This window comes from Pteropus vampyrus, unplaced genomic scaffold (genome assembly GCF_000151845.1).
Source record: "Pteropus vampyrus isolate Shadow unplaced genomic scaffold, Pvam_2.0 Scaffold357, whole genome shotgun sequence".
In the NCBI taxonomy this organism is placed as follows: Eukaryota; Metazoa; Chordata; class Mammalia; order Chiroptera; family Pteropodidae; genus Pteropus; species Pteropus vampyrus.
This window is the reverse complement of record NW_011889138.1, coordinates 729,325-753,315: the sequence shown is the minus strand read 5'-3', so window position 1 is coordinate 753,315 and position 23,991 is coordinate 729,325. Positions and strand designations below refer to the sequence as shown.

Sequence of the window (23,991 nt, the reverse complement as noted above, 5' to 3'; positions counted from 1 at the left end):
TGGCAATGTCGAAATGGAACAAGCTTTTCTGATCTGTGGTGTGTATTTACAGGCCAAAGAATACATCCAATGCCAGGAATTGTTATAAAGAGAAGTAAAACAAGCAAAACTATCCCCATGGAGCACACCTTTTTAGCAAGAGAATTCGGCAATACACAGACAAACAAGTAAATATAGAATCTCATATCAGATGGAAGTACAATGGCAATTACAAAGCACGTTAATGAGACATTATGGTACTTCATGCTATCTTCTAATACATCGAATCGAGCTCACCTTGACTTTCAATCTCCATTTCAAACATTGCTTAAACCCTATCAGTTCAATTCGGACACTTTCTTTTCTTCCTATAAAAACAGACCCAAGGAGTTTAACACATGCATGGTGGGGGATTAGCTGTCCTCTGGCTGGGAGTTTGAAAAGTGCAGGGAGTTGGAGGTTGGGAGAAGAGTCTGGATGTTGGAGGCAATAATGAAGCTTCCCACCACCCAGCACTGACTCCAGCCATGGGGCCCCAATAGGAAAAAATAAGACACTGTTTCCTAACACTAATAACAATAATATTCCCTTTACACAGGAGAGAAATTTCCTAATTTGCTGTAGTCTCAGAACTGATGAAACAGTTGGGGTTCGGTTCCCAGACGCAGTTTTTAGTGTCAGAAAACTTAGCCCAGAAAGACAGGCTCGTAGAGTCTCGGCCGCGTGACGCTGTGGTCACTCGGACACAGGTCTCAAGCAGTACTCCAGACACCGAACAACCAAGCGCTCGGCTACGAGGCTTTTGGATACGGTAACTAGGGACGCTTCTGGTCTCCAAGGGGCGAGGGGGGTGGAAAGCGAAGATTGCATTTTATGCGCCTGCGCACACTCGCGCCCAGGCCGCTACAACCCGGGACCCTTGGGCCACCTCCCTCGAACACTGTGACGTACGTGGGCACGCACGCACGCTCCGCAGCTCGGCTTCCTCTTTCCGTTCTCAATTTAGAACGCGTCCCGCTCTAAAGCCCTGCCCAGTCCCGCCCCCTGAGCCGGATTCCGCCCTTTTACTCCGTTTACCACAGGAGATTCGTACCTGCGCACTCGGAATCCTGGCGTCAGCTCCCGGAGCCCTTATGGTGAGAGCACCTGCCTTTCAGGCGGAGCCGGTGGTCCTTTGGGTGGTCATGAGTCTGAGCCTAAAGGTCGGGCCAGGTCGGGGAGGCGGGCCGCGCCGTCCTCCCCGGGCGGACTACATTTCCCAGAGGCCCGCGCGGCGCTTTTTCCTGGGTCGGCAAGCCGGGTTGGTTGAGGCCGCAGTTTCCGCGGGATCAGGGCTGTGGGGCGGCTGGAGCGGGCAGTGTAGAAGAGACCGCAGGGTGTTTGGGAGATGATGTGCCTGTGTGTGAAAGATCACCAAGAGTGAGAGGCCCCGGGGAGACGGACTGGGAGAGACTGGGGTTTGTATGAGACAGCGAGAAACCTGGGAGTGTTGGGGCGAATGTGATGAGACCAGTGAAAGTGAGTGACGCGTGTATGTGTATGCCCGGTATGTGCGGTTTTGTGCGACTGCGTGTGCCTGAGAGTGAAGGAGGCCAGTATGTATTATGTGAGAGCCAATGTGTGTGAGACCATCATGTTCGTGTGTGTGTGAGGGGGAGGGGGGCAGACTACCGACAGGGCTGTATGTGGGTGAGAGACACTGAAGGTTTGCCGGTGCATCTTCTGTGAGGTTGTGGGCCTGCACGTGTGAGCGAGGCCGGCATACGGGGCAATGGGCCACGGGTGTGTGATATTTGTGTATTGCCTCTGCGTTTGTACCCATGGCCTCTCTGAGACCGTGGTGTAAGCGACTGCATGTGATGTCCCTGTCTTTGGGTGCTCGTGATCGTGCCCTCGATGTGATCGGGAATACGTGGGTTCTGTGGTAGTGTTTCTGTGTCACCTTGTATGCCGGCAACTGGCCCTGTGCGGCTGTGGTATGAATGGGGAGACCACTTGGACGATGATAGCATTGGCACTTTCTGTGTCCTGTGTTTCGAACAGTGTGTTGCTGAGATAACAATCCTGGAGAATCCCTGCCTCCAGTCCAAGAGTCTCTGTAAGCAGCAGGAGGTGGGGTAACTAGAGCTCCTGACTGTAGCAGACCCTCAACTCTGGGTGACAGAAAGGAGGGGAAACCAAAGGGCAGAGGATGGGTGAGAGTGAAGGTGGCAGAATTGGGTGCTCAAGGATCCATTGTCCCAGAGGGAGAGGAAGGTGAAGGCCCTGGGGATTAGGGTAGAGAATAACTGTGGCCTCTGGTGGAATTTAGGATTGGATTTTCGAACTATAGACTGTGTCCAAGTATGAGGCAGAGATGCAGGAAGGGAAGAGTCCACCTCTCCCTAGAACGCAGAGGAAATAACTATTTCATAGGATTATTTCAAAAATAGAGTGACAGACTATTCCAGGCAGAGTATTACTTCAAAAATAAAGTGAGAGACTATAATTCAGGCACATTATTTTTATTCTCAATAAGACCAAAGAATGGGAAGGCAGCTTTTAGGAAAAAAAAACATTAAATTTTGGATCTTGAACATAAGAGAAACAGAGTTGTTAGACCTGCTCAACAGCCATAGGTTACCCATAATGTCCCAGTTATGTTGGCAGTGGGACCAAAGAAAGGTGGGAGGAAGGAGGAGAAGACAGGTTTTAGGCTGGCGATTCTGGGAGTGCAGAGAAGGCCTCATGGCTCACTATCCTTTTCCTTCCTCCAGCTTTACCCTCCTGAGACCCTGCTCTCCAAGAGAGAAGCCAGGAAAAGAAGACGAAAATGACTGTTGAACTGGTGAAAACCGTACCCCAGGTTAGTTGTTATTTCCTTTCCCAAGAAAGGCAGTCTTACTTTTTAGGGCTTAGTAATGCTGCTTTTCTCTGAAAATTTCCTGATAAACAGTCTTGTCTGAGGGCCTGGTGACCAGTTCTCCCAGAGGGCACTGTCCTTAAACTGCCTAAGGGATAAGTAAAACTGAGTATGATGAAGTGCAGAGCTCCTACTTCTCACCCCATGTATATTTTAATTCAGTGTTGATAATTGTGAAAACATTTGGTTTCTGTTATATGGAATGGAGTATCTCAGTGAGTCGGGTTCCATGTTAAATGTGCATCCGATAGCCCTCTGTAAGGTTACTCTTCCCGCCCCACACACACACTTTTCCATACTGTGCTCTTTGGAAGAAAGTCACTATGCACAAACCACACCTAAGGAGTGGGAGGTTATGTTCTACTCAAGGGTGGAATATCTAAGTAAATCATTTGAAATTCTGTATGAGAAATTAATCTATTTTCCCCCATTTATTTATTCAGTTATTGTATCACTATGGACTCATACACATTTACTTCATACCTTAGATTATAATACAATGCTACTTTATTTATTCTGTTGCTCAAATTGTTCCAGCTTTGGCCATTGGGAGCCCTTTCAGCAGCTCCTGTATCCCACTGTCATACCCAGTTATTGTGGGGTGCCTCTGTTTGTTGAGCACTGACAGAAATTTCTGACACTGCATATCCAGGCTCATCTGGTATATTTTCTGCACTAGTTTTAGAGGCTTGGTCTCAGTCCTTGTGAAAGCTGGCTTATTTCCAGTACACCATTAATCCTGGAGTATAGTCCTTCCTTTGAGTTCTCAACTAAAAGCGGGATGTTTACAAGGATGTTTACAGGTTATAATAATCTGTAAACACTCCAGATTAGCATGTATTGCTGCTCTTTCTGCTGATATGTCATTCCTCAAAAGTCCTCGACAAGTCAGCTGTGAGAGTTTCATCAGTCTACTCTGCTTATGAACCTTGAGTATTTTCTAATGTGGGAGGTCTTGGAAATAAGTAATCCATGGTATAAAGCATGTTTGGGGACATCTTTGCCTTGTATTTGGGCACTAGTGGTATTTTATAATGTGGGAGGGCTGATACCTAATACCCTTATTACTTATCATTCCAGAATTTTCCTCATCTTTTAAGTTTATTTTTCCAGCAAACTTTAGAATCAGGCAGTTTTTAAAAACTCCACTGATTACTTTAAACTGGGATTTATGTATTCAACAAATACTTTTGAGGGCCTTGTACATGCCAGGCGTTCTTTTAATTCTGAAGCTGCAGCAAAGAACAAAGCAAAGGCCCTGCCCTTGTGGAGCTTACCCTCTAGAGGGGGCAAGTAGACATATAGAAATGAATTGGTATACATCAAATAATGAAAAATGAAGTGGAAAAAGATAAAACAAGGTCAGTGGGAGAGGGAGTGCTGGGTAAGGGATGGTCCGCATTTTCTTGTTCAGGGGTGATCATGGAAGACCTGCCTGATATTTGAGCAGAGACCTAAAGACAATAATATAGCAAATACATGGGTATTGGGAGGAAGCTGGTTACAGAAGCAACAGCTGGATGTACAGAATCAGGGTCCTGAATGTCTCTGTGTTCAGAAAGAGCAAGAAGGACAGAGCCAGTAGGAGAGATAGTAGATGTTTTCAGAGAAGTCATGAGCACTGGACCTTTTGAATCTCAAGGCCATTATAAGGACCTAGGCTTTTGCTCTGTGTGAGATGGGAAGACTTAGGGGGTTTTAAGCAGAAGTGACACATGAGGATTCTTCTGGCTGCTGTGTTGAAAACAGATGGTTAGAGAAGCAAGGACAAAGCAGGAAGACATGTTATAATAGGATAAGAGGTAATGATAATTTGGGTCAGGATGGAGAGTCTAAAATTTGTAGATTAATTTAAGGAGAAATGAAAGCTTGAATCTTCTTATTTAGGATAAAAAATGAGTATGTATTTACATTTATTCAGGCCTGTGTGTTGTGCAGTAGTATGCTTTTCATGTGTCCTTGTCATGTTTTACTCTCTTTTAGAAAATTCTGTAGTTCTCTTATCATAGATTTGGTATTTTTTCTGTTAAATATACCTTTAAGTGTTTTAAAGAGATGTATCAGATTCTGAATGTAATATTTTTCCCATTTTCATCTCTAGTGCGTGTTAGAAAAGGAAAAAAATTAATATGTATCTTACGCTAGGGTATCTTTCTAAAAACTTCCTTTTAAAATTTAGTTTTAAAATTTAAACATTTCTTTAGAAAATTTTTTAAGTAAAGTTTTTGTTTGATTGGTTTATGTTTTGTTTTTCAACTAGTTTCCTTGAGTAAGGGTACTTGATGGACAATGTTGGGGTATAACATTGACTCGATGTGAATCCTCACTCTGGAATTGTGTGACTCGAAGGCCCTATTTTAGCTCTATGTTCATATCACCGCAGGAAAGAGATAGTTAACTAACATTTTCCCAATATTTAATGGATTATGTATTATTATTTTTTTTTGTGGACATCTCTAGAGTGTAGATATTCTAAAACAATATTGAATACTTATGGCAATAATGCCTTCTATTTGTCAATTTCTAGATAATTTATAATAGTAGATTTCTTTTTTTTAAAACAACTTTGTTGAAGTATCATTTACATAACATGAAATTTAACGATTGAAGTATATAATTCCAAGATTTCTAGGAAATTTACTGAGTTGTGTAACCATGATTATAATCCAATTTTAGATCATTTTCATCACCTCAGTAAGATCCCTTATGCCCATTTACAGTTACTTCCTTTTCTCATCTCCACCCCCAGGGAATCACTGATTACTTTCTGTCTTAGATTTGACTTTGCTGGACATTTCATATAAATGGAATCATACAATATGACATCTTTTGTGTCTGGCTTTTTTCGCTTAGTTTTACATTTTTGAGTTTTTTCCATGTTGTACCATGTATCGATATTTCATTCCCTTTTGTTGCTAATTGTATTTCATTGAAAGGCGTACCAAATTTTGTTTATCCATTCATCAGTTGATAGACCTTTGGGTTGATTCCACTTTTTAGCAATCATGAATAATGCTGTTGTCAACATTGAATGTAAATCTTTGGATACGTTTTCATTTCTCTTAGATTAACCTAGGAGTAGAATCACTGGGTCATGGGCTAAATTCATATTTAACTTTTTAAGAAACTGCCAAACTGTTTTTCAAAGTGGCTGTGCCATTTTACATTCTCAGCAGCAGTGTATGAAGATTGGGTGTGCTTTAGTCCGATGCTGGGTGACTCCTCATATTGCTTCCCAGCTTACTCTGGTATAGAATGGCATGGCATGCTAGTTCTTGATGGCATAGCATAAGAAATTGCATTCTGAATATATTCATTATTTTTAGTGTGTAAGAAGAAAAGTCACCTACATCTATCTGTTCAGTACTCTTCCTACATAAATAATATTTGCAAAATAGTATTTGCAAATAGAGTACTATTTGGAAAATACAAGTTAGATATTTTTTGTTGTTGTTTTTGAAGGTTTGACCATAGGTGTAGGTCTTGCCTTGAAGCTCTGGTTTCCTGCCCTGTGGCCACCTGTCCATATTTCCTCATGATGAGAAATAGATTAGTATAATTGTATACAATGCAATTGAACGCTTCAGTAAGTACTGTATTAGGTTGGAACTTGTGTTTAAGTTTTTTCTTCTCCAAGCATAAAGACATCTTAACACTTCAGCCTGAAGTCATGTGTGGACAGGAGCATTGGTTAATCAAGAATGTATTTGTATCCTTTCAGGACTTGGTGACATTTAAGGATGTAGCAATAGACTTTTCCCAGGAGGAATGGGACTGGCTGAACTCTGCTCAGAGAAGTTTATACAGGAGTATGATGTTGGAGAACTATCAGAGCCTGGTATCACTTGGTGAGGATCTTTTCCCCTCTGCACAATTCAGAAACTACCTTTAGGGACTTTTTATTGTGAAAACTTTTTATCAAGAAACAAAGAGGATATTCATGGATTGATGGAAATTTTAGATTTAGTGAATTTGATATGCATCAAGTGTTCCATGGGTATACTTTTTAGGCAGTTGGAAATACAGGCCATGATGTCACTCTTACTGTTCTCCTGTGCTCCTTTGTGCCTTATGGTATTGTTACCATCTGGAGGCAATAACAAGGTTCACCAAGAATATAGCTGGATTGCTACAAATTCAAAATATCACTTTTAAAATCTGTATTTTTTTTATTAACATGCAATAAATGAACCGCTGAAACACAAACTATGAAAATGACTTCAGACATTATTAGAGAAACTAACATGGACCCTTCTCAGTCATAGGACTATCCATTGGGTAGACTAGCTTTCTGTTCTTTAGAGGGTCCTTTTATCCTGCTTGTGGTTCACTGAGCTTCTAAAACTAAATTTATATCTTTCATTAAATTTGAGAAATTTTTGGCCATTATTTTTTCAAGTATTCTTTGTGTTCTCTCTTTTCTCCTTCTGGGACTTAAGTTGCAAATATGTTAGGACGTTTGATACTGTGCTCTAGGTAACTAAGGATCTGTTTACTTTTTAGAATATTTTTTCTCTGTTTCGCAGATTAGATAATTTCTATTGATTTTTCTTAAAGTTCACTATTTCCTTGTCCTCTTCAATGTCTTGTTAAGCCTCTCCAGTAAATTAAATAATTTCAGATACTGTAGTTTTCAATTCTAGACATTCCACTTGGTTCTTTTTGTAATTTCTAGTTCTCTGCTGAGGAATTACAAGTGTATATATTTTTATATTATTCAAGATAGATACAAAAGACGTTTTAAAATCCTGGTTTACTAATTCCAACATCTGCATTATTACAGGTTGGATCTCCACTGATTGCTTTTTCTTCTGAGTATGATTCACTTTTCTCTTTCCTCTTGTGTATAGTAATTTGAATTCATTCTGGACACTATTTAAATAACACATTATAGGGACTCCAGATTCTGTTATATTCATTTGAAGAATGTTGAATTTTTTTTTTTCAAGCAGTTAATTAACTTGATTCAGATGCCAAACTCTTCCTGTAGGTGATCTTTATTGTACTTATTTACTCCTGTCAGATGATCCTCTTAAAATGCTGGGCAGAATTTCTGCCCCTGGCTCCTTAGAAAATTGTCTAACTTTTAGAGTTGTCTGATGGCAGTCCCGCTAGACTATGCCAGAAGCTTTGTGTAGTGTGTCCTTAAAATGTGCTGTACTCCTTGATCTAATCATATTATGTGATTCCGTCAAAATTAAGAACTGGCTTATAGTCTGAAATACCCAAAACATGGGCAATTTTCATGTCTTTTTTTTGCATGCAGGACTTTGCATCTCTAAGCCATATGTGATCACCTTACTGGAGCAAGGGAAGGAGCCTTGGAGGATGAAGAGTGATATGACAAGCCCATTCTCAGGTGTGTGTGGGAGACCCACATAGGAGAATCCTTTCTAGATAATGGCCTAGCCATTTTCAAAGGTGACCCTCCTCATTTACATCTTTTAGAAGTCTTCTCAAGCCTTCCAGATATGGGGGGAAAGCTGAAATGTTACTACATGGGCTTTCCAAATACCTTCTCTTCTACTTGACTCTCTTCTAATAAGTCATTTTACAAAAATCTTTATCCAGCTCCTTCCTATCCCCTCTTTTTTTTTGCCATACAGTCTTATATAAGCTTTTTGGCTTCTTAAATCTTTTTAAATCCACAATTAGATGCTGTTTGCAATTATAAAATTCTGCTGCTTTAAATCTTTCTTTGGTTTCCTGTTACAAATAAGAAAAATCTAAACTCTGCTAGCCCCTATGTGATCAGCAACTTTCTACTTCTCTCATTTTATCCTAATTCACTTTTTAGCTTTTTCACTATACTTTAGTCCAGAGTTTTCAAAACTGTGTGAGGTACTCAGGTATGCTTCAAGTATGTCACAGGTGTCTTAAGGTAAGATATGAGTCTCTTAGCCTTGGAGACCAAATGGGTACTGTGTTCATGGCATGTTTATTCCTTCTTCAAGACTATAATCTGGCTAAAGATACTTATGTGATTATAAATAAAAATGAGGTTAATAATAGTGATGCTAACATACATATTTTTATAAAACTAATTTCAGAAGTACACATGGCAAATTCCCATTAAGATGTGGCCTGAGAAGTGACACTTTTCCTGGGCTAGTGCAAGTAAGAAGATGAATGAAAAAATTCCCTATATGTAGCCTCAAGTTCAGGGATCTATACAAAATGACGAGTTCACTGTATTGAAGCAATGGAGATGGGTTACAAGGATATTATTTTCTGAATATGAAAAGAGAACTCTAGGATTTCACTTAAACCCTGGGGGAAGTTACAAAGCATAAGGAATTTTGGTTGCTGGGACTGTAGAGATTGTTGAGCAGCAGTAGGGATGATACAGCTGTGAGGATATTGTTATTTAAACAAAGTTAACCTAGCTGTTATGCAAATTAATTAGAAGTAGGAGAGAATAGAAAGAGGGAGTTTAATTTATAGTCTGTTAGTTAATACAGGCATAAAATATTTCCTTACAGACTACTTTTCTAGGACCTCATTATCCTACATTTAGTTTTCTTAATCACCTATTCCATGTTCCTCTATGAGCTCTCTCATTCTTTGGGGTCTTGTTGCAAGTTTTCAGCTGACATGCCTGTATATAAAAGATTTTTTTTATGGGGATTCATTATTTTTGAATCCCCTTTTCCATCTTATATGTTTTCTTTGTTATAGCCCATGAAAGGGAAAAAAAATTTTTTTTTTTTTTGGTATCTTTCAGATTGGGAATCTGGCTGTGAGACACAAGAATTATCTCTGAAGCCATTCGTATATGATGATGTGTTAATGGAGAGAATTACAAGCTATGGATTTGAGCATTCCACTTTTAGGGAAAACTGGAAAGGTGAAGATATTTTTGAGAGGCAGCTGGTAAGCCAAGAGACATTTATCAGGCAAGAAACACTCACTCGTAAAGAAACCCTTATTAAAGTAATAGACCACAAATATAATAAATCTGGGAAATTTGTCCATCTAGACAATGCAGGAGAGAATGTTTATAATCACAAGTCTGATAAAAAAAGCTTTTCTAAAAATTCCATGGTAAGAAAACACAAAAGAGTCTGTGGAGGAAAGCAACTTTTTAAATGTAATGAATGTGAGAAAACCTTCACTCAGAGGTCATCTCTTACTGTTCATCAGAGAATTCATACTGGTGAGAAGCCATATGAGTGTAAGGAATGTGGGAAAGCTTTCAACCAGAGTCAACACCTAGCTCAACATCACCGAATTCACACCGGAGAGAAACTCTTTGAATGTAAAGAATGTAGGAAAGCCTTCAGCCAGAATGTACACCTTATTCAACATCAAAGAATTCACACTGGAGAAAAACCATATAAATGTAAGGAATGTAGAAAAGCCTTCAGCCAGCCTGCACACCTTGCTCAACATCAGAGAATTCATACTGGGGAGAAGCCCTATGAATGTAGAGAATGTGGAAAGGCCTTCAGTGATGGCTCATCCTTTGCTCGACATCAGAGATGTCATACTGGCAAGAGACCCTATGAATGTATTGAATGTGGGAAAGCCTTTAGGCAGAACACATCTCTTATTCGTCACTGGAGATATTATCACACTGGAGAGAAACCGTTTGATTGTGCTGACTGTGGGAAAGCCTTCAGTGATCACATAGGCCTTATTCAACATAGGAGAATCCATACTGGAGAGAAACCCTACAAATGTGACGTGTGTGGAAAAACATTCAGCTACGGCTCATCCCTTATTGTACATCAGAGAATTCACACAGGAGAGAAACCTTATGAATGTCATGTCTGTGGGAAAGCCTTTAGTCATCATGCTTCACTCATCCAACATCAGAGAGTGCATTCTGGAGAGAAGCCTTATGAATGTAAGGAGTGTGGGAAAGGCTTTAGGCAGAGTATACACCTTGCTAGTCATCTGAGAATTCATACTGGTGAGAAACCATATGAATGTAAGGAATGTGGGAAAGCTTTTAGCATCGGTTCTCAGCTGGCCACTCATCAGAGAATTCATACTGGAGAGAAACCTTATGAATGCAAGGAATGTGGTAAAGCTTTCAACCAGAGGGCTCACCTTGCTCAACATCATAAAATCCATACAGGAGAGAAACCTTATGAGTGTAAGGAATGTGGGAAAGCCTTCAGCCAGACTACCCGCCTCATTCAACATCAGAGAGTTCATACTGGAGAGAAACCCTATAAATGTACTGAATGTGGAAAGGCTTTTAGTGATAGTTCATCCCGTGCCCAGCATTGGAGACTTCATACTGGCCAAAGGCCCTATGAATGTGTTGAATGTGAGAAGGCATTTAGGACAAAATCATCCCTCGTTTGTCATCAAAGATGCCATACTGGGGAGAAACCTTATGAGTGTAGTGAATGTGGTAAAGCCTTTAGCCATCGTCAATCCCTTACTGTTCACCAGAGAATTCATTCCGGGGAAAAACCATACGAGTGTAAGGAATGTAGAAAAACCTTTAGCCAGATTGGACACCTTAATTTACATAAAAGAACTCATACTGGAGAGAGGTCTTATAAATGTAAGGAATGTGGAAGTGTCTTCAGACAAAACGCACACCTTGCTCATCACCAGAAAATTCATGCTACAGAGTCAACTCAGGCATCCAGCTCTTCCTCACCCCCTATGTTACCAAGGTCTGCAGATATAGCTACTAAATATTTTTGGACTTCATCCCCTTCTTTTAGTTCTCATTGCCCTAGTCAAAAACACAGTCCATTTACCTGGACTATTCCAATTGTGTAAAATTTGGTTCCCTTGCATCCTCTTTTGTTCCCTTCAAGTTCATTCATACTGTTGCCACAGTGGTCTTTTAAAGATATAAATGTAATTATATTACTCTTCTCTTAAAACTCTATTATGACACTTCAAACTAGTTGATGTATATTAAGTATTTAGCATACTGCCTGACTCTTAGTACTTGTTTAATTTTAGGTCAATATTCTTCAGAGTCTGTTTAAGCATTATTTTTAAATAATAAACTCTGAAAAGCAGTATATGAGTGCTCATAACAATTTTGGAGCTGAAGTTATATCTTATGGTGGATGATGAGGATTAACATTAGTATGATTAAAGCTTAATGTTTAACAGACTAATATAGTGGCTTTTTCATGACTATGAAGCTGTGTTTCTTTGTTGCTGAGGAAATTCAGTATGGCTTGATGCACAGAGAATATGTTTTTGGTTGTGTTTTGGTTTTGGAAACTCTGGATAAGACTGGAAAAAATGAATTCAAACTTGCCAGGAAGAATGTAAGACACTATTTAGTCCAGGCAAAAAAATAAATATTACTAATACTTAAAAGTGAAGAAATAGAAAACTGGCATAGTCCAGCATTATTTAAAATCACCTGGTTTCATAAATTCTTAACTTTTAAGGAACCAGTAATTAAGTTGTCATGCAGTATAGAAAAAATATTTAAACTATTCCACTTTTTTCAACATTCATGTCAACTCCAGAAAAACATGAAATTATAGATGAATTTAGTTACAGACATATATAGAAAGGAAATTATTGCCCTCTATTGAAAGAGAACAGAGGCTCTGAATAAATGGAGATCATATAGGTTTCTAGATGGACGTTTCATCATTGTAAAGGTGTTTGTACATTCACTTAATTCCAGTCACACTCTTTGTAGGGAATTTTTACATTGTTTTGTTCTGAAGTTTAGTAGAATGGTAAGTGGGCAAGCATCTAAAGGAAATTTTTGAAAAAGATCGTATACCTACAAATTTAGTATATTGCAAAAGTGGTATTTTTAATGTGTCCACTGGGAGGGATGGATTATTTAAATGGTGTTTGGCAATTAGTTCTCCAACTAGAAATAAGAGATCTGCATTTCACCCCTTAGAATTTCATTCAATATAGATAGAAGATCTAATAGGAAACACAATATGAAAATTCTAGAGCAGAATGTTGAATATTTCTATCCTTTTGGGTTGAGGAAGACTGGAAAGCAGGACATAGAGTCCGGGAGCCTTGAAGAGAGAGAGTGACAGGTTGGACTATGTAAAAGGTTTAAACCTTGTCCCTGGTATAAGACACTGTATGCAGGGTTAACAGGCACACGCAGACTGAGAACTTTAAACGTCTTATGAAGGATAAAGCCCTTATAAGAAGTGCTATTGGATAACATATACAGCCTGGAAAAGCATACTAATAAGTGACTCCTCCATGAAGAACTTGAAACAATCAAAATGGAGGAAGTTCTTAACTGTAATAATTATCAGGTAAATATAATTAAGCTTACTTCCAACACAAACAAACACAAATTTTATGTGAATGTAAAGATTTGCTAATACCCAATATTTTGCAGATCTGAAAATACATTTTCATATATTGAGAGAATAAATTGGTGGAAGGGCACTTTAGAGGGCAGTTGGTGTTGTTTGTTACCTCTCAACATTTCCAATGTAATTAATTACTTTTTGCCACAATTCTACATCTACGTACTTCTCGAATAGCACAAGTGCAGAAATATATGCATAAGCACATTTATTAAAGAATAGTAAAAATTTGAACAGCTATAATGTCCAATAGTAGTAAGTTGATTACTTAAATTATGGAAAATCAGTTCAGGAGATTCTTATGCAGTCACTGGAAAGAACAAGGTGGATTTCTGTACTCAGGGAAAGTGTAGTTTATTAATTGAAAATAATTTTCATAACTATATAATGGGTTCACATAGTTTTAAATATATAACCTTTGTAAAGTAAAATTAGGAAAATGCAGACATATCAGATAATATTTGTTGTTTTTCTCTACACTGTAAATAGAAACCATGCACATACAAATATGCACAAACTCCTCTTAGCTGCTTTGAGGAGCTGCTCTGATGTCATTTCTTGAGGTTTGGTTTGTGTTGCCAATAGTATATAGTTCAATTTAATCCAATCAGATACAGCAAGTGCGGCCTTGGGACAATGGAGTTGAATATGAATCACCTTTGGCCCCAGCTTAAAGATGGTGTTTTAAGTTCCTGCTGCTGATTGCTGGAGCTGACCTGATTCATGTTCTTCCCAGGCTGTACCCCACCAGTGGTTTGTTTTCCTTTTAAAATTAGATTAAGTTCTTTTGCTGTCAACTAAAAAAACCTAACCAATACAGAAATTGTTGGCACTGAGTGAGTTTCAGGCAAAAAAGATCCTCAGAAAATGTGTTATTAAAGTCTGGTTTTCGGGCAAACTGGGGCAAAGAATCGTTAGGCTCTTAATCTTATTTTGTGCCACAAAAGCATTCATTGATAGCAACAATCAGCTGTGGTCTAGATCACTCTTGCCTTAGACCAATAGAAAGAGGGCAAGAAGTGCCAGTCCAAGAAGTATGTATGATGTCTGTTCATAATGGAATTGTATAATATAAAGCAAAAGAAAGAACTACTTACATCTTAAAATTTTTGCTTTAAGGCATGGACTAGAACATAAGCCATTTTTGTAACACAGTCGAAAGACTCTCTTCGTTGTAAGCTATATCAGCGGTCCCCATTCTTTTTGGCACCAGGGACTGGTGCTCCTATGAGAGTCTAATGCCTGATGATCTGAGGTGGAGCTGAGGCAGTGATGCTAGTGCTGGGGAGCCGCTGCAAATACAGATGAAGCTTTGCTCTCTTGCCTGCCGCTAACCTCTTGCTATGCAGCCTGGTTCCTAACAGGCCATGGACTGTTACCCGTCTGGCCCTGAGCTATATGGCTGTGGTTGCTAAATATCACAGTTTTGGCAGGTTTCTTAAGTAAAATATTAGGAACAGTTGGTGTTGTGGCTATTGGAATGGGGACTTCTGGGAGAATTTCGGAATTTTATGAATCTAAGCTCCCTAAAAAGAATTAAGAAACCATGCTAACTAATTCTCTTTTGTCTGAGATATCTGTGAATAAAGGTTATCCAATTTTCCATTTAGCCTACCAACATTATGGCTTCACTGATTTTTTAAAAAGTTATTTCACATACTGAGTATTTCAGTCTGATAAAGTCAAATTTATCACTACTGCAAGCAAGACTTAAATTCTTGGACTGAGGCTTCCCACCCTTTTTGACATTTATGGTAAATGATGAGTAAATATTCTTTACAGTAAAGGACAGAGTTTATGCTTTTCATTTCTATTCATAGAACTGGCAACCTCTCTACCCGGCACTGGAAAAAACAATTTTAACTGAAGCTGAATGAAAGTATTTGAAGTTTAGAACAATTTTATTTTAAATTTTAATTCAGGTAAGTAAGGGATGTTCTTGACCATTCCTAGTTTACTGAACTTCCTTAAATCACAGTTGTGTATTAGACTTTATCAGATGCTTTTTCCTCATGTATTGAGGTAGAGGATTTTTTTTCACCTTTTCTTTATTAATAATGGTAGTGACTTTCATGAACAGATTTCCCATTCTGGCACTCCTGTGATATATATAGTCTTGTAAATAAATGTCAGCTAACTTCGGATGATGAATGTTATGCTGGGGATTTTATAAGGTCATGAGAGGTCTTATTTGTTACTAGGAGGCTGGGCAGCTCTGGGGAAATGACTAGTGAATGATACAAAGGATCCAGCCATGACAAAAACAGTTTGGGGCCAAGGAATGTTACTATTTTTGAAATTCATATAATATAGATTGTTGCAAAGTAAATAAAATCATCCATTATCCTACCACTAATTAACATTTTGATCAATATATATGTATACATAGCTATTTTTATAAAAATGAGATCATTACTATTTTATAATTTGTTTTTAATTAATATGGGCAATTAATATTTAAATAAATAATTCCACATTATCATTAAAAACAGAAAACTGCTCAGAACCAGCTTCTGCAAATACGTGAGCCTACCGCATTTGATGGGTATGGCAGATGGGGGAGGCTGGAGTATCCAAGGAGACGAGTCAAAAGTGCGCCTCGGACACGCGAAGGCACACTCGCTAACACACGCACCGCTCCCCCAGCCCCCCGCTCCCCGCCATCACAGTCACAGGCTTGTCCCTGCTTCCCCGCGCTTCCCCATTCTGTCGGCTGTGACTACGCGCGGGACATCTATCTGAGGACCACGCTACCTCCCCCACTCAGCGTCCTCTCATCCTCTTAGGCCACGCCCCTCGCCGTAAGCCCCACCTCCTTGCAACCATACCTGCGCGCGCCAACACTGGCGCCGGCTCCCGCAATCCCTTGGATCGCCCCTCTGTCGCTCAGGCGACCTGTACTTCCAGCCAGTCCCGACCGACCTGCCCGGGGAGTCGCCGACGGGCGCAGTGTGGGCCTGGGGTAGACCTACCTCTCGCAACCCGCGCTCCGCCGGACGCATTCGCGGGCCCGGCCGGGACTACGCTTCCCAGAGGGCACTGCGGCATCAGACACGCCCACTTCCGGCGGCTGCGGGCTGCTTGGTTCTTGCGCGCCCTGCGTGGCTGTGAGCTCGGCGTCCGCTCTTGGCGTGGGGTAGGGGCGGGTTTACTGGCGGCCGGGCGTGCCGGGGCTGGGCGAGTGTGTTAGCCGGATTGCGGAGACATGCGGGGGGTAGCGAGTGCGGCCGGGAGCTCTGGGGAGAGCAAGCTGGGGTTTCCGGCGCGTCGAGGCGCCCCCCGCACAAAGCCCGAAGCGGGCCTAAGCCGGACTGTGGCGACCCAGGCCGTTTCTGTCCGCCGCGGTCGCGGAAGGCCTCGCTCAGGGAACGGCCTCACCTCCAAGGGCCGGCGACGAGCGGTGACCACGGTGCCGCAGAACAGAGGTGAGGGTGACAGGTGGCCTTGTGGGGTGGCCAAGGACGAGTTCATCCTTTTCAGGATGAGGGGACTGGGAGACTTGGGACAGAGGGCTCTCGAGGCCCAGGTTGTCGTGAATGATGTCCCCAGGCCCCGAGGCTCGCGAGTCGGGGGAATCCAAAAGTCTGAAAGTTGAACTTGAGGTAGAATGTCAAGCAGCGGTGTAGGGAAGGACCTGGGCTTTCTCAGGTTCATCCTAAGCAGACATTCCTCATTTTCATGCTCCCAGGGAAGGAAACCACCGCCACCCCTGCTCTCGAGGCAGCCCGAGGTAGAGTAATGGCCATATCCCAGCTGCCTGTTCAAAAGTGTCCTCATCCTGTATATGCCAGAGTTATTTCTTTGCCTGCCGAAGTCCTTTCCGATTGATGGCTGTAGTAAGACTCAGCAGGAAGGAAGCCTTTCAGGGCTGGAGATGGAGAAATGCTGTGTAGACCTGATGTCTACTTGCCCCTTTCTCCCCCGCACCCCCCAGCTCTGCCTTGCAGCAACACTGCCCTTCCCCAGGAGAGGAGGCACAAGCAGGAGACAGCAGGGACAGGAAATGGACCCCAAGCCATGTCCCAGGTGAGTCGGTTTTTCCTGTCTCCTCTCTGAAAGGCACCCTTGCTTTTCAGGACTCAGTAATGTTGATTTCCTTTTAAAAAATTTTTAGTTTCAGAGACCTGTCCTAGGAGTTGGTTCCCATTTCCTGGCGTCCTGGTAATGGGCTACAGAGATGGCCCAGGGCTTCTTTCCCCCTTCCTCTTTGTCCCATTCTTCAAAGGCGAAGGGATTCAGCTCCTCCCTGTGCCACTTTTCTCCGAGGGGACTCTAATAGAGAAAGGTACTCCTCGTGGAAAACATGGCAGCTCTTTGTGCTGTACCTGCTTTATTTGGTGTCCACTTCCTGCCAGCCTCTGGAGAAACAGATGGCCAAGCCCCAGTCCCTGCTAGGAGCTCGCAGCCTGTTGGTGGAAAACACAGAACAAAAAGGTTCTAGACTGCAAGTGCTGGGACTGAGTATTGTGACAGTGGCTGGAAGGAGCTCTTGGTTTCTGTCCGCCCTGGGGGTAGGTTACAGTGTTTACCGACAGGTGATTTTTGAGCCATTTTGAAGGGAGAGGCATTCTCTAGCATGCAGAAGGTGGAAGAGCAGCATTTTCAGTGCAACGTGAGAGGTTTTTTCCCCACTGATTATGTGGCTCCTTAAAGTGTTAATAGTTTTGTTTGTTAGCTGTATCCCATAAATATATGTGGCTATCTCGTAAACATACAAATCGGGCTCCAGTTGTCCCACCCAAACTGCTTTTAAGGAGGTTAAGAGTGATCCCACATTGCCACCTGGAGTACTCAGTTCTTAGTCTTTTTTGACTCTTTGGTACTTGAAATAGCTCAGAGGTTGGCAAGTCATCCAGGTCTAGGGCTAGGTAGCAAATCTTTTAGGCTCTAAGGGCCATAAGGTCTCTGCTGCAGCTATTCTTCTCTGCCCCCCAGAACTAAAGCAGCCCCGGAGCGGGGAGGCCAACCTCTGAAATAGGTCATCCCTGGCCCTCCAATGGGACCCTTTTCCTCCTTAGCTTCTGGGATGCCACATGCCTCTGGCTTTCTTCCACTTTCCTGACCTCATTTTTTGCTGCTGGTTCCTCCTCATCACCCTGACTCGTAACTCTCCTTGTCTGTCCACACCTTACCCTGTTCTTGTCTATAAAAATGAACAATGTGCTGGCTTCTCCCAAATTCACTTTTCCAGCCCAGACCTCTCCTGCGAACTCCAGACCTTTGTATCCACTTGGAGGAGTCAAGTTGGATACAAATGAAACTTAACCACCTCCAGACGCAAATTCCTGAGATTCTCCCCCAAACCCACTCCTCCGGCAGTTGTCTCTGATCCAGACCATGGTAGAATCATGCTGTCATTCACTCTGGCTGTAAACCTTGGCACCATCCTTGTCTCCTTTCTCCCTCATCTCCTGTATTTGATGTGTTTGCAAGTCCTGTCAGCACCATTTTAAATCATATTCAGAATCTGGGGCTAACCTCCCATCCCCACCACTGCCGCCTCGGCCCTCGTTACCTTACTGTTGGCCTCTAGACTCCTCTGCTGTGACCTGCTTCTCCTGAGGCTCCCTGAGGTCACTTCCCCACACAGTAGCCACAAGGGTCTGTTCTAACTGCTCTGTCACTCTCTGCTCAAAACCCCCCCAGTGGCTTCCCTGAAGGAAGCCAGAATACTTAATGTGATCTACAGGGCCTGTCCCCTTTGGCTCTGACATTGATGACACGCTCCCATCACTCACTTTGCTTGCTCCAAAATTGCCTTCTCATTTTCCTGATCACCCTATATGAAATTTCAAGCCTTTTACCCAGATCTTTATATCCCTCATCCCTGTTTTACTTTTCATAACTCTTAGCACTTCCCAACATCCCCTATTTTGTCTGCTTTTCTCTTGTCTGATTCTTTTACTGCAAAGTACACCTGACACAGGCAGGGATTTGAGACAGTTTTGCCCCAGTGCCTGATACAGAAAATACTTGTTGGATGCATATTTGAATATAGTCTTAAAGTTCTCTTGTAGTTAATGTCTTGCTAATTTGATATAGTATTATGGTAATCGTTTTTATACCTGAAATGTGCTTTATCCTAGTTATTTCCTAGGAATGTATTTGCAGCAGTTTTTATTACATTTGGGGTTAAAGTTAACTAAACTTAAATCAGAATACTTTTACAAGTATATTTGGGTGGAACAGCAATAGGGCCACAAAAGCTAGAATTCATGCTTTAGAAAAAAGTAAACTTCCCCCAAAATAACCCAGAAAGCATTACCAATTTTTTAGTTGTGTGCTTTCAAATTAACTAAATTGAATTGGGAAAAAAAAAAATTTGTTTCATGCACTTTTTTCCTGTAAAATGCTTTTTATTCAGTTCTTCCTGTAAAACATGAACACAGTATTTTTCTGTAAGGATGGAGTTGCTTTTGCTTTTTGTTCGTTGTTTTTAATGTCTATGTTTCATCTTTTTTGAGTGAGAGAGCACCAAATTAAATTCTTACATCAGGAGCAGATTCTGTACCTGTGTGTTTTCTCTGTGCTATAGTATGACATTGTGAGGCCCACTTGGAAATCTCCACACCTACATGGTAGCAACAGGAATAAAAATATGACCTGCACATTTGAGAGTGTTTTGTATCGCTTGAATGAAGCAGATTGGACCAGACATCAATTAGAGAAAGTGTGTTTTGCTTGAAAGCCGTGTTTTCCAGTGGATCTCGTTCTTCTGTCAAGGTGAAAGGACAGCAAGCATCCTTGCTGTTGTCTGAATGGAACCTTTGAAGGTGGCTTGGCAGTCACAGGTGTGGGCTATGGAGCCAGACACCTGGGTTCTGATGCTTGCTCTGGCACCTAATTGCTGTGCGGCCTGAGGCAATTTAAATGACACATTTTCTTTGTAAAAATGCAAATAGTACTTGCCTCATGACTCTTCTAGGGGTTAATTAAGTTAATACGTGCAAGGTGCCTGGCACGTGGTAAGAACTCAGTAAGTGTTACCTGTCAGCATTTCATGTCATCATGATTGTTTTAGGTGATACACATTAACAAAACTACATAACATAGGACAGAAGTAGGCAAAATTGTCCTATGGGCCACATCTGGCCCATCAGCTCTTTTTGTCTAGCTCTCGAGCTACAGATGGTTTTTACATTTTTCAGTGGTTGAAAATCTTCAAAAGAAGAACGATATTTTATGACGTGAAAGTTATATGAAATTCTCATTTTGTGTTCGTGAGTAGAGTCTCCGTGGAACACAGCCCATGCCTCATTTACATAACGTCTGTGGCAGCATTTCTGCTTCACTGGCATATTCACTAAAGCATTGACTCTCCCCCCTTTTACAGAAAGACTTTGCTGACCTTTGAGGTAGAGGTTCAGAGCGAGGACTGTGGAGCCAGGCTGCCAGCATCAGATCTGGCTCTGCGGTGGGCTCAGGTTACAGCTGTTGCCTCACCTGGACAATGGGAAGGTGATAACACCGACTTTTGGGGTTGTTGTGTGTCTAGTATGTTGGGCTATAGCTGTAATTGTTATTATTTACAGTAAAAGATTTGCAAACAAAAAAGAGTCATTGATTATATGTATAACTGACAAAACGAGGGAACACATACTGTTGACAGGTCTCTCTTGAGCATCGGATTAGAGTGGTGGAGAAGGGGACATTTCTTATTAAGAAAACATAATCAGAACCACAAAAACCGAGTTGCCAAGTATAAGAAAAAGTTTCAGCCTGTATTCTTCCCTCTAGGAGCACCCACAGTCAGTTTTCTTACCAATGACAGTGGTAATAAATGGTAGAAAAGTGGGCATGATTTTCTCTGCATCAGTAAACTTCAAAGTTCTTGTAAAGATACTATAAATATAGTTTAAAGATTTTTAAAAGGTGGTATAATTGGTGAAGGATATCTGAAAAATATTTGGGATATTTGAATATTTAAAAAAAAATAGTGCAAGACTTGCCAACTGACAGGCATGCAATTAGTTCTGTAAGACTGGAACCTGTGAAAGCCCATCTTCTACAGTTGGGTCAGAAACATAGAAGCAGCCTGTGTCTGAGCATCTGTATCTTTGAACATAGCTTAAAACAGTTTCATTAACATGTTTTTTGTTTTTAAGTCATTTTATTAAAGTATGATTGACATGTAAAAAGCATATTTTTAATGTATGCAACTAGATGAGTTTGAGGATAAGTTACACTGTGAAACCATCACCACCATCAAAATTATAACCTTATCCATCACCTCCCAAAGTTTCCTCCCAGTTTTTATTGTTTCTGGTAGTAAGATCTACCCTCTTAGCAAATTTTCAGTATACAATACAGTATTGCTTGCCATAAGCACTGTGCTGTATAGAAAATCTCCAGAACATGTTCATTGTGCAACTGGAAGTTTGTACCTTTGACCATTGCTTCCTCACTTCTTCCCGACCCCTGGCAACCTCTATTCTACTTTCTGCTTCTAGGAGTTTGACTATTTTAGATTCCACATTTAAGTGAGATCATGTAGTAGTTGTCTTTCTGTCTGGCTTATTTCACTTAGCTTATGCATTGAAACATTAGAGTTTCAGTATACTTGTGGATGTCCGCTGTGCAGAATCATGCACAGTTTTCAAAACTGAAGGCATTTAACAAATTGCTGGTGTAACATGTGGATCAATAACAGATCAGTATGAACAGCACGGAGAGCTGGAACTGATTCTTTCCTACAAGATGAACACTCCTGCCAGTTATTCAGCCCATAGATCAGTTGCCCTGCTTTCATGGCCAGATGCTCCACCTTGCAAAATGACTGTTGCGAACCAACCACATTTGTTTTGGACTAGCTCGCTCAGGTGGGCACGGGAGTACCTCTTTTGATCAAAGCTCACACTAAGTTCTTGGCTGTTTCCTGCAAGTATCACCAAGCATTTTATTTTGTTTTATTTATTTTTTTAATAAACACTCAACATTTGGTGAACACCACAAGTCAAACAGAAAAATTTAGAACTCTGTTTGGGGATTCATGTTCATGTTTTGAGGTTCATGCCCAGGTTTATTTTCCCATTTGTTGTGTTGATCCAGGCCCTTCAAACATCCTCATGTTAAACACTGTGCATGGAACAGTTTACTTTTGTTATGTATCATTTTGAATGATGTCAAATATTTTTCTTATGTGTACCTCCTTTTACCTGCACAGAATTGCCAGTTCCCTAAAGGCAGGGACTGTCTCCATATTTTTCTCTCTTTTCTGGATTTTATGACATAATGAGTCCAACTGTCCTGTAATTAACTAGATATCCAGATCACTAGACATTATTCTTTCCACATATATTCTCTTACCCAAAATGAAGAAGAGGTAACCCTCAGTCCCCTATGTGAGGCTTCCATGACAAAATACTACAGACTGGGAGGCCTAAACAGAGATTTCTTTTCTCACAGTTCTGGTGGCTAGAAGTTCAAGATCAAGGTGTTAGTATGTTTGGTTTCTCCTGGGGCCTCCCTCTGCTTCTCGCTGTGCCCTCATGTGGCCTTTTCTCTGTGTGGCCCCATTCTTGGTGTTTCTCTTCTTCGAAAGATACCAGTCAGATTGGATTAGGGCCCCACCATATGACTTCATTTAACTTTTTATTACCTCTTTTAAGGTCTTATCTCCAAATACAGTCACATTCGGAGGTACCAGAGTTTAGGACTTCAACACATGAATTTGAGGGACACAGTTCAGTCCATAAAAACCCCCAGTTGTGATAGAATTTGGTTTTGTCCTTTCAGAGCTTGGTGACATTTGGGGATGTGGCTGTGGATTTCTCCCAGGAGGAGTGGGAGCGGCTGAGCTCTGACCAACGGGACCTGTACAGGCGTGTGATGCTGGAGAACTACAGGAACCTGGTGTCGCTGGGTGAGAGTGTCCTCGCCCCTTCTCTCACCTTCCCCTTGTATGCCACCGAAACCCAGAAGTCCTACTCCTTTAGCAAGGCTCACACTAGCCTTCTCCCATCAAGCCAGGGCCCCTGCATCTCAAATCTGGACAGACCAACAGCGTGACCCTGTCTTGTTTCATTTTATGTATTTAGGACTTTGCTTCTCTAAGCCCGACATAATCTCTTCATTGGAACAAAGGAAAGAGCTCTGGATGGCCAAGAGAGAGGTGACCAGAGGCCAGTGTCCAGGTGAGCGTGGGGTGTCAGGTGGGGTGAAGCCACTGCCGGTCACAGCTCAGCAACCTCAGATGTACAGGACCATCAACAGACTCTTCCTAAGCTCTGGGCCCAGAAGGCAAATGAAATCCTCTTGAGAATGGACTGCCCACGTGTGCATCCCCCCTGTCTGTCCTCTCCAGCTTTGCTCCCCTCCCTCTAAACATAACTTCATTTGCTCTCCTCTGGGTCCCAATTCCTAGCTCCTCCTCTGACCCATTGTCATTCAGACGTATATATCATCTTCGTTCTTTACAAAATCTTTACCTGATTTTGATGTCATTTTTATTGTCTTATTTCTCTTTGATTAATTAACTGGTTTATGAAGTTATTTTTTACTTTTATTTTTCAAATACAATTGACATTCAATATCAAATTAGTTGTAGGTGTCTAGCACAATGGCTAGACATTTATATAATTTACAAAGTGATTCCCCGCAATAAGTGTAGTCCCCGCCTGGCACCATACAGAGTTATTACAATATTTTTGACTATATTTCCTGTGCTGTACTTTACATCCCCATGGCTATTTTGTAACATTTGTGAACTTCTTTTAACTGATTTTTACTGAGTGTCACCTTTGAGTAAGGCTATTAGGTACTGGTTGGTAAGATGAGTGTAGGCCACTAAAGAATTAACCATCTCACCTGCAACTGATATAAAAT

General features: G+C 41.3%; 1 protein-coding gene across 8 annotated transcripts in view; it reads left to right on the top strand.

Annotated features, from left to right (window-relative positions):
• The first annotated feature begins 977 nt into the window (after positions 1-977).
• Positions 978-23,991, top strand: part of LOC105304939 (zinc finger protein 28 homolog) — an 82,546-nt gene continuing 59,532 nt past the window's right edge. The window contains exons 1-6 of one of the 8 annotated variants that reach the window (XM_011379195.2): positions 1,273-1,398; positions 2,023-2,077; positions 2,736-2,824; positions 6,603-6,729; positions 8,148-8,240; positions 9,606-11,976. In XM_011379195.2, coding sequence (XP_011377497.1) covers positions 2,792-2,824; positions 6,603-6,729; positions 8,148-8,240; positions 9,606-11,626 — 2,274 coding nt within the window. In that variant the 5' untranslated portion in view covers positions 1,273-1,398; positions 2,023-2,077; positions 2,736-2,791 and the 3' untranslated portion in view covers positions 11,627-11,976. Of the gene's footprint in view, positions 1,116-1,272; positions 1,437-2,022; positions 2,097-2,735; positions 2,825-6,602; positions 6,730-8,147; positions 8,241-9,605; positions 16,593-17,101; positions 17,194-22,902; positions 23,030-23,204; positions 23,301-23,991 lie in introns of those variants that run through there. The other 7 variants (XM_011379198.2, XM_011379196.2, XM_011379197.2 and 4 more) reach the window with 7 other exon arrangements.